Source organism: Parus major, chromosome 4 (assembly GCF_001522545.3).
Source record: "Parus major isolate Abel chromosome 4, Parus_major1.1, whole genome shotgun sequence".
NCBI classification, from domain to species: domain Eukaryota; kingdom Metazoa; phylum Chordata; class Aves; order Passeriformes; family Paridae; genus Parus; species Parus major.
The window spans coordinates 1,525,889-1,536,499 of record NC_031771.1 but is presented as its reverse complement, the minus strand read 5'-3'; the positions used below and the strand labels follow the sequence as shown (position 1 = coordinate 1,536,499).

The 10,611-nt window shown below is 44.2% G+C and overlaps 1 protein-coding gene across 1 annotated transcript in view; it reads right to left on the bottom strand.

The window, feature by feature from the left end:
- The window catches only part of LOC107202822 (growth-regulated alpha protein-like), a 1,924-nt gene extending 1,593 nt beyond the window's left edge, over window positions 1-331 (bottom strand). Inside the window, exons 1-2 of the mRNA XM_019006235.1 lie at window positions 230-331; window positions 1-107 (exon numbers count right to left, since the gene is read on the bottom strand). The exon at window positions 1-107 is cut by the window's left edge and continues 19 nt beyond it. Of these exons, the coding sequence (XP_018861780.1) occupies window positions 1-107; window positions 230-284 (162 nt within the window). The 5' untranslated portion in view covers window positions 285-331. The remainder of the gene's footprint in view (window positions 108-229) is intronic.
- Between the last annotated feature and the right edge of the window lie 10,280 nt (window positions 332-10,611).

Here is a 10,611-nt window from a genome sequence, read left to right as displayed (position 1 = left end):
GTGTGGCCCCTCGGCGAGGAACTCCAGGCGGGCCATGCGCCGCGGCGGGATCACCTCGGACACGGTCCGCGGGCAGCGGCAGCGCAGCTCCCCGGCCAGCGGAGCACCTGGCAGGCGGGAGGAGCCTTCTAAGCCTCGGCCCCGGAACCCCCCGACCCTCCCGGCCCCTCAGGCACCCTTGCCGAGGCCCGGCCGCAGAAGGATAGGTTAGCCCGGCTCGGCCGCTTACCCTGGCATAGAGCGGCAGCGGCCAGGAGGAGGAGGATGCGGAGGTGCGGGTTCATGGCTGGTGCTGGCGGCGGAGAGGGTGCAGAAGCCGGCGGGACGGCTCCCTTTCCCCCCCGTGCTTTTATTCCCTACCGGGAGCTGCCGGGGAATTTCCCGGAGTGGAGCCGGCGGGCAGTGCTCCTTTGGCCCCTTTCCATCGGTGGGCGTGCGGCGCTAAAGGAGCAGGGCGGAGAGAGAGGAGCGGCCGCTCCCGACACAGCGGATCCTTCTGGGAGCGAAGGAAACGTGGTACTGCTCCATCCCGAGAATCGCCCAGGATCCGCTGGGACCCCATTCCCTGAAAGGAACTGAGGCTTTTTTGTGAGGGCTCTCTGTTAGCTTTTGGGGTGTGCAGGGCGTTGAGCCAAAGGGGAATTTGGAATTTGGTTCTGGAGCTTGCCTTGCTGCCTGACCGTGTGCCGCCACGCTCTCTTATTCAGTCGGCATTGCTCCCCTGAGCACCCCTTTCTTCATCCAGCTTTTGAAAACCAGAAATCTTTTTTTTTCCTGCAACTAGGAGACCCTCAGGTTTCCATACCTACACTGCACTACTGAAAGCCTTCTGTTCCACTCCTCTGCACACATATGTCACTCTCTTTTTCTTCATTTCTGTCCAGGCATTTTGCTAAACTCTGTTATAAAGGAGAAAAATAGCAGTTTACTGTGAACTTTTAATGAACATGAGATGCAGGTTTTCTAAACTTCGGTTACATATGGGTTTAGATCAGTTATGGTCAGCACACTTTCTTTTGTATTAATTTTTAGTAAGAAATACAATATTTCACTTTATTTGTCTTGTTTTGGGGATTGTTTGGGGTTTTTGTAGCCAATCTGTTCTCCTCCACAGATGTTTGTGAACATGAGTGGGATTCAGCAAATTAATTTGTTCCAGGGTCAGGCTGCTGTGTCTCTTCCCTCATCTGCCTGAATGCAGATTAGATTAGATGTGCTGTCTGAAAACAAAACCAAACAGATAAGGTACAGCATGAAAAGCAGTCATGGCAAGGGATTAAGTAGATGGCAAGCTGAAGGGACATAAAGACTCTCCTTCCTGGACTCCATCATCTACAGCTCAGCTGCTTCATGCAGCTGCTGGCTTAGTCCCTCAGATCAGCCCTGGGGGAGATTGCATGTCACAAGCAAATGGTGACTGCCCCATGTTATCAGGAAATATCTAATGACTAATTTGGACCCCTTTCCAGATGCAGCTTGGTAACAGCATCCTTGGAAACAGTTGGCTTTTAACTTGGTCTTAAGAGGAAGTTACATGGTCAGTTTAGGAGCAGGCACTGGTTAGAGACCTTCACTGGGATCCCTTGAGATCGTGGAGGTGGAATCACCATTCCCTCTGTGTTACAGCCACACAAGCCTTGGACTGCACAATCCCCATATGGTGGTCCCAAGGAAGTGCCATGTTCCTGGCAGGAAGAAGGATCTGCCCAGCTGCAGCAAGCTGAGGCAATAAGCAGGTGGGATGATGCACAGATAATCTGCTCCAGGTCATTGCAGCTGTGGCTGGCAGATCCAGCTTTGAATGGATGTGGGGAGCAGATCACTCATTGTCACTCACGCACAGTCAGATCACACACTGTGCTTGGACAGTACACATGAGTAAGGACAGTTTACGTGACAGCTCCTGGCTTTATGCTTGCATGACTGCTCGCTAGAACTGACCCATCAGACTCATTCCACCGCAGTTACTGCTGAGGAAATTCCACAGGTCTCCTGGGGCCTGGAGTGTGAGACTGTTTTTAGACATGGAGCAGCAATGTGTGAAACTTTGTGGCCAGCTCTCCCTCAGAGCTGTGTGCCAAGAAGAGCAGCAGCCAAGTCATGGACACCCTGCAGTGCAGCAGATGGTGCAGAGCCTGGTCCTCTGAGTCAGTACTTGCACAAGCAGGCCTGGAACAAGGGAAATGGGAGTCTCTGGGACTATTTCAACATGCAAGACCATCTGCCTGGGCAAGGCTTTGTACCTGCAGACTTCAAATTGCACCTAGCTCCCTTCTGTGGGAATGTGAGTGAGGTCTCTTTGGTCCAGATGACAGCAGCAGCAAGGCTGAGCTGGGGAGAAACTCTCTTGAATTGCACCCTTTTCCCTGTCTCCCTTCACCACCTTTGTCAAAATTCCTTTAGCAAGTATGGAAAAGATAGGGAGCAAACAGCATCACTTTGGACAGCTGAGTTTTTCCCTGCCCACCGCCCTATCTCTTTCATTATGGAAAAGTTTGCCATGCACTGGGTGCAGGTGGTACAGATTGCTGTCGTGGAATGGGTTGGATTGGAAGGGGACCTTGAAGATCCTCTTGAACTATGTTAAAATGAGTTATTGTGAGTGGTGGTGTCAGTGTAGCCGGGACAGAACTCACCACAGTGTTTGTATTTGCCTCACTGATGTTCCCATTCAAGTCACCCACGTCTTTAGCAGAAGCTGCTGTGTGAAGATAGACGAGGATTCTGTGATTCTGTCAAATCTCCATGTCCTTAGCATGGGTCTCGGGGTTACTGGGACACAGAAAGCAGTCCCAGCTCAGGCAGGCCCTGAATAGGTGCATGAAGAGTATAAACCCATGGCTCTATCACCTTCAAGTTATCCAGTCCTTAATTCATCACTTGCAGGAAGTGATTTGGCTCCTTTGTTGCAGACTCTGGCTGTGTGCCTTTCCACAGCAGGTATTTATTTGGCTTGGCACCTGTAGTGGGAGCCATTCACTGGCAGCAGGCCGAGGAGAGCTACAAGATAATTAAACAAGGGATGTCTCACTTCAACAAGTGAGGACTTCTCTTACGTGCATGAGAATTACTTTCAAGCATGTGTCCCAGACACAAATGTAAGGTGAACTTTTATCATGGCCTAGAAACCATTTAACATGGCCATGGTCTCTGAAGGAGCAGTATTATTTCCTCCAGAGTTTTGATTAGGAATGATTTGTGTTCTGATCTGTAAAATGTCAAGTCACTGCTACCTAGTACTGTCTAAAGTCAGAAGGTATATACTGCTGATATCCTCTCATCTTCATTATGTCTTATATATGTGGTTTTTTCACCTATACCACTATGTTTCATAGTATTCCCTGGCCATGATGAGGTGCTGTGAATCCTCCTGTGGATCCAGCTCTGTCATGAAGTGTCCCTTTATAGGACTTTCGGATTTGGGTTCTTTTCCCTTTGAACTGAAGATTGATGAGACGGGAGGCGAGTTTTTTCTCTCGTTCGTTCTCAGTTGTTTATTTTTTCTTATCAGCATTACAAGGTACAAGGAGCTACGTGCACTATGATAGTAAAGGGGTAAAATGGCTAACAAAGATCTTCTTCAAGGTCTTTTATATGTCCATTTACCCAATTAACAGGTGCCAACTAAGTTATTTTTATTAGTGACCCAATGACCCAACACCTTTGTGCTGCACTGCGGCATTTTCTACCCAATCACTCACTATTACCCAAAAACCTCTAGGAAAGAACATGAAGAAGAAAGAAGAAGGACAAGAGACAACACCCTAAATCCTCCATCTTGTCCCCTGCTCTCTAAACTACCTTAAACTCTAAACCTCCACCCATTCACCCAGTGATTCAAAAAACTTTCTAATTTACACATTTACACTTTTTCTATCTAACTTTAGCATTTGTTCTCATGTATCACCATGAAAACATGCCCATGAAGTTCATATTATATGAAATTCAGCGTTTCTTTGAATTCTAGAACTAAATATTAAAAACAAGGGCACACACACTGTATCTCAGACTCCAACAATGAAGTTCAAACATATTTGTTGGAGGCAGTAACCAGACTTCAAGCTACAGTTTTGTGCAAAGTACATTTTGTATTTATCAGATGTTTTATTTCCTTCAATTTTCCTGTGTGTTTCTCAAGGTTTGAAATGTTTCCAGCCCGTATGCCCTTGAAAATAATACCAGTGTAAGAAGTGTCCTGTTGTTCAGCTTGTGTTATGGAGAATCCCCACTCCCTTTTGCCATCTGTATCATGACACACCTCTGTGTGTGCTGTGTGCTCATTTCTCTAATACCTTTTTAGATGTGAAAATTCACATTTAAAATAATGATCTATAGCAAATGGTGCTCAGTATCTTCGTGCCTGCCTTCCTTCACCTTCAGCTAACTTGAACATTCAGGAACCCTTAGGTCTTTTTGTTTCCCTTCCACAGGGTTAGAGGTTCTTCACCTGTGCCCACTGTGGGGAATCAGAGCGTGAACGCACGCACGCATTGTTGATAGATAAAAGGAATGTGTTTGTATTACTCAGGCATTACCTTGGCAAATAGAATGGCTTGGCTCTGAAATCCGTGTGTTTGGCCATCATTTCTCTGTGTTTCAGTTTCAGGTGCCAGTTTACCTTTTCTGAGATCATTGATGGCACTGCAGGGACTGTAGTTTCAATCACCTTGCTTAGTGGGACTCCTGGACATATAATTTCCAAAAAGTGAGCTGCTGGTGGTGGACTCACTGCTTCTGGTATTTTACACCTAACATATAAGGACAGGAGGGGCTTTATTTTGAGTTTGGAACCCAATTGTTTAAGCAATTTGTTCTTGCCTCTGCTGAGGGGGAAAAATCTTGAGGCTTTTTAGTGGCAGGCATGATCTCGGACAAAGATTACGATGGTGTGACTCCTTCCACCCCCACACAGTTGTTCAGTTGATAATCCTTTGAGGTCATCACAGCTTCTGAAAGGCAGAAAGAGCTCCTCCTGAATTTAGCAGCAGCAGAAAATACACTTCATTCTATGAACTGCCTGCAGGCTTTCGCCCTTTTATCTGTGTGAATTTCAGGAGCACCCCTTTACTCAGCACACTGAGGGATTGCTTGCTCTGGGCTCTTAGGTCCTGCAGACAGGTTTTGTGCTTGATGGGGCACATCCTGGTTGTATGGTTTGCACATGAATTCAGGTATAACTGTATTGAATTCTGGTTCTGATATCTGACAGCAGGACTTAAACCTTTCCAGAGGGTCGCACAGATTTGATACAGTGTAATCTATCAATTTTACATTTATTTACACTTATTTACAGCGTATCCTCTAACAGCTAAGTGTTGCTCCTGTGGTATTACCCAAGCGTGGGAGAAGTGAAATAGAATCACTGATACGCTGCCAGCAGTGGATAGAAATACCTGGGCCTCCCAGGGAGCATGACCAAGAGACTGATTTTAAAAAGCAGGGGTTTTTTTTCAGTTTGAAAATGTAAATCCATGTTTTCAGTTCAAGCTGAACAGCTCATATGCAGTAAAATACAGTTCCCCTACCAGGACATTGTTAACTATGGTGAAGCCTTTGTTTCCCATGGGGACCCCTCAAAGAAGTTGTGCAAACAAATTCCTCCCATCCTTATGCTTTTAGCCTGATAAAAGATTTCAGTCAACTTGGAAATTAGCTACTTGGAAATAAATACTTTTTTTTTTTTTTTTTTTCCATCTGCAGATAGTTGGAAGTAAAGAAAATATGAGTCTCTTATGAAAGGAACTATTCATCCCAAAAAAAAAACCTAGTCCAAAGCCCTAAAATCAGCATTCCCCCCAACATGGCTTAAGGCAATTTCAGTTTTCAGACTCAATGGAGTTGAGTAATTTTTGGGAGTGTGCTTTGGATAGTTGTGGTCTTTTGGTTAAAGCGATGGCATCACTCAGAAAACAGTGACACGAGACATCTGACCACAAGAAAATGGGAACACTCATTGGCATCATCACTAAATCTTTGAATTCTTCTCTCATGACACCCAGGCTTTAATCCTGTCTGTTCCTTTCATTGGCTATGTGGCAATGAAGGAAAAACGAAGACCTCATAGTGGACTTCCACCCTTGGAGATGCCGAAGCTGCCATCTCAGGGAACACTTCCTTACAGCCCTTGGAGTGCCACACGCAGGTTCTGTCTCCAGGGCATCTGGACTCTTCAGTAAAATGAATTGGATTGTTCCTGGCAACAAAAAATGACTGCTATCTGCTGAAAGGAAGGAAAGATAATACCTATGAATTTGCTTAAACACTACTGATTTATCCAGAATCGCCTACAAAGCAGCAAGAGGGACAAGTGTCCTTTCAGCTTCTTATAGGGACGTGTCTAGAGAAGGAGGTGTTTGGAGGAAACATGCTGATGACATTTTTGGTAAATGTGATTACCACTGGGTTTACTGTCAGTGGTTATCTTCCACATTATCTTGCATTTCTTTCTTTGTTTTCTTCCTTTTTTTAAATTTCCAGGTGGTGTGACTCCAAATTGGTTAAATACATGCAGGGTACAGGACTATGCCAACACATTGTGCTAAAAGTTATGGCAACAAACACGAGCAAAGCATTTTTTCTGTCTTTAGAACTAAGAAATTAAAATTGCTAGTGAGTGCTGCTGTCAGGAGTAAACTAAGGTGGCAGGAGAGAGTAAACAAGCTAGGTGCATTCTATGGAACACAGGCTACTGAAAAAATGCAACATTTGATTTAACTGAAATTCAACATTTTTATCTTTGGTTTTCTTCTAAACAGTGAAAGTGCCCATAAAATGAAATTGATCAGGACATTGACTGAAAAGAACGATTTTGCTTAGCTCCAAATACTCTTTTGCTGTGAGCTAAGATTAGTTTAATTTAGATGAACTTTACCCTTAGGGCTTGAAACAAGCTTAAATTTGACAAAATCATTGCTTTCTAATGAGTTTTTTTTGGTTTGCTCAAATCCTCATTTTTCTAGGGGAGCATTGAACACTGTTCAGCGTTCCAACACCAGCAGACTTTGCATCTGGATGGCCCTGGCTTGTATTCCTGGTACACACCATTTGAAACAAGCTGTACAAGGTACTTTTCATGCATTTTTTTCTTCTTTTTTTAATAGTCATTTTAGGATCAGAAGACACTGAATGCTCTTCCTCATCCTTTCCTCCAAGCAGGAATAGTATTGTGAGAACTTTTCAACATGGAAATGACAGAGGTCAGGTATGTGCAGGTAGATTGACGGCTCTTCCCCATGTTCCTTCCTCAGCTGAGTCTCCTGCTGACTTAGGTGGAAGATCTGTGTATGCAAAAACCACTCGGGTTTTCCTTGGTGATGACAAGGAGTGGGTGAAGCTGCAGTGTTCAATACGAACCAGCCACAGCAAAGCCTGTTTTCTTTGGCTCTTCTCCTTGAGGTTGCCATCACAGTGAGCAGTGCTTGCGTAAATTTCTTTTGCAGAATGACGGGCTTTGCTGTCAGAGGTGAGGTACCAAGCAGAGAAGAAAGCAGAAAATGAGGAGCTGATGGAATTTTGACAACAGGGATACGGTAAGTCAGCAAGGGGGTGTCTATTGGCTTGGTTATTGGTCTGCTGCTGGCAGCATCTGGCTCAGCAATGAATCAGCCAGGTGGCAGTGCATTCCTTTATTGGTTATTGGTAAGTCAAACACAGAGCTTTCACAGAGTCAGGTTTTTTGACAAGTCACATGCTCTTCACTGTTTGTACTGAGTGCATAAGTGCCTTTCACACAGAGGTCTGACACCTGCATGGACAAACTCTTACTTTCCAGTAAGAGCTAGAGATGGCAGGGGGTGTTTCAAGTTCTGCTCCTTGGTCCTTTTCTGGGCTTACTATATCTTGCTTCTCCTTTACTTTTTACTTTTGCAAAAGCCTGGCCAAAGGGAGAACAGGAGTCACTCCTCTGTTGCTCATGATTATCTGCTGCTGTGGCAGGTGGCTGTGCTTTTCTGAGTACCTGCGAATAGCTGCTGGCTTTCAATTAGAAACCTTGCCTTTAACCACACTGTAATTGTTTCATTTGTGCCTCTGCTTTGGCCCCCCACATTAGCTCATTCTCACACATTCCTTCACACAGTTCTGCATCAAGTAAAAAGAAACCCCTGCAGTCCATGCTCTCACTCTCATGTCCTGTCTCACTGTTCATGAAATCTGCCACTGATGCTTTAGACACACTTCACACACACACTTGAAATGGTATTTCAAGCTTTTGCAATTTTATTGACATTTTGCTTTTAGCACAACAGTTGAATTCTGATTCTCCTGTCTGCTTGCAAACTCATAAAAAGTTGGAAACAGAAGAAGAAAAGAAGAATTTTTGAAGTCTCCTTATTTCTGTGCAGACATGTAATATACATCTTTAATAAAAAAATCAGGCTAAGAGGGTGGGCTTTTCTTCTTCATTTGCTTCTCTTATGAGCTATGAAGCTTTTGTCATTCTGGAAAATTATTGCAAGGAAAATGCTAGAAATCATGAATCTTAGGTGTGCAGTGAAAATGTTACTTCAGTGCTTAAAAATTATTTTTGGGGTTCTGGCATTTTGTATTTAGCTGAGTCAGAAAAGCTGCTTAACTCTCCTTCTCAAGAACTGAAGGCTCCTTTGGAGGAAAGTTGATGAACTGGGTCCAAACACGCTCTCAAGCCACTCGCCTAACGACTTCTTAATTCCACAGATTTTTACAGGGTGTCTATGTATGAAAAAGTTTTCTGCAAAGGATAAAAAGATTAGATTTTCCTCAGTTCACCCATCCTCTTAGTAAGGAATAGGAGAAATGGACAGACTGATACTGGAATTGCTAATGCCCACTCTGGGTGATGCAGTCCTGCTTCACACTTTTGCTAGTGTCTTTGGCTGAGTCGGTGGAGATGGGATCTGGGAAACCTACTGCAACCCTTTCCTTTCAAAAATGTACTGTCCTTGTGACTTTTAGCTTCCGTGGAATAAGGTAATTGGACCCTCTAGAGGGTGATGCTTGTTAAAATAAATGATATTTCATAAGGATGAAAAGACTCAGCATAGCTAAGTTGAAATCTGCTTGCAGAAGGTTGTAGAGATGTCACACTGCTGCCTGTTTCGTGGAAGGGTAGAGGAAACAGTGTAAGTGAGCCTGTTTATAACTATAACCTTCCAGATTCTTCCACAGAGTCTCTCTTTCCAGAATTCTACAGGAATTGTGAAGCAGTCGTTGCACTGACTGGCACCAATGGCTGTTCCTAGAAGTATTTTAACTGCAGGTAATGTTAAAGTCAATTTTCATGACAGTTTTCAACAGCAGAAATCTCAGGCTTATTTTTATAGGTGGCAAAATTTTTGTTTCACTTGTGCACACACAAGCAAAATGCCTGTGTGCTGACCCCAGAGTTTCCATGGCAGTTTGTGTAATTTCCAAAGGATCCATTTCCTGTAGAGTTGCTCATGATATCTTGTTATAAACAAGAATAAATGCCTGAAACCTATCTGCAATATAAAGTCTGTCCTATGCGAGATTTTCCTGGGGAAAATAGGGTTCTCCCTTGTTGTGTGCTAAGAACATAAGAAAAGCAACCATTTTAGAATGGGAAGCATCAAAAGCAGGTAAAGCATGGATTATGTGTTTGTCACCTAACACAAAAACCAGGATGTTTGTGTTAGCCAATATTATGTTTATGTTAGCCAATATTCAGCACAGACAGAAGCTGAGGCCAAGAAACTCATGTCTGTATTCTCCATTCTTCTAAGAAGTGTTTTTCAGGGACTTTCCAGTATTTCTTCCCATGACTTCCTCTATAGTTTGCAGTGTTTATACATTAGAGAGAAATATACTTCCATTATTACAAGGACAGCAACCACAGAAACTTGAGGGGACAAACTGCAATTCTCCATACAGGAGCAGGACTCCAGCAATCAGGCATGGGAAGGGGAGTTTGAGGATAGGGAAGTGACAGGAGGTCATTGCTTGGGCAGTTGGTAGCTGCCACTTCTCCTGCCCCCTAAATGAACCTGTTGTTGGAAGAAGGAAACAAAAGTGGTTTGAAAGGAAGGTGAAGTAAGGGGCCAAGAGAACAGCAGAGGACAGAAAGGATACGTTAAACACCTCTGCTGCATTTTGTTATGTGGAGGGCACTGAAATGAAAGGAAGGTGATGAATGCACACAGCAGCTGTAAAGTGGAATGGTCTTCTGACAGTCCTGTAGAAGGACAGTTTAGACACTAAATGAAGTGACCAAGGGGAGCAGAGACTTTCATGAGACTGGGAAAAGGAGGAGATGGACAAGAGCACGTAGTTAGCTGCAGTGAGATCTCAGGGTCCATCCTTTCACTGTGGTGCAAATGTCCTGACCCTTAATCACGGCTGCCTGCTGCGTTACACGGACGTGCACATGTACGCACACAGATGCTGACTGCACAGTCTGCATGTTTCCAATGTGTGCACTTCTCCCCTGTGGCTTCTGCAGTATCTTCTGCTGTTTTATTAATATCTAGATTGTAGATAAAAGTGAAATAAAAATGTGCAGCCCTCAAACAAAGACTTATACTCTAGTTAAAAGCAATAGTTTTTAAATGTATGCCCTTTCTCTCTTATTCCCTGTTTCCTTCTGGAAGATTTTTAAGAGAGGCAGGCATCATGTGG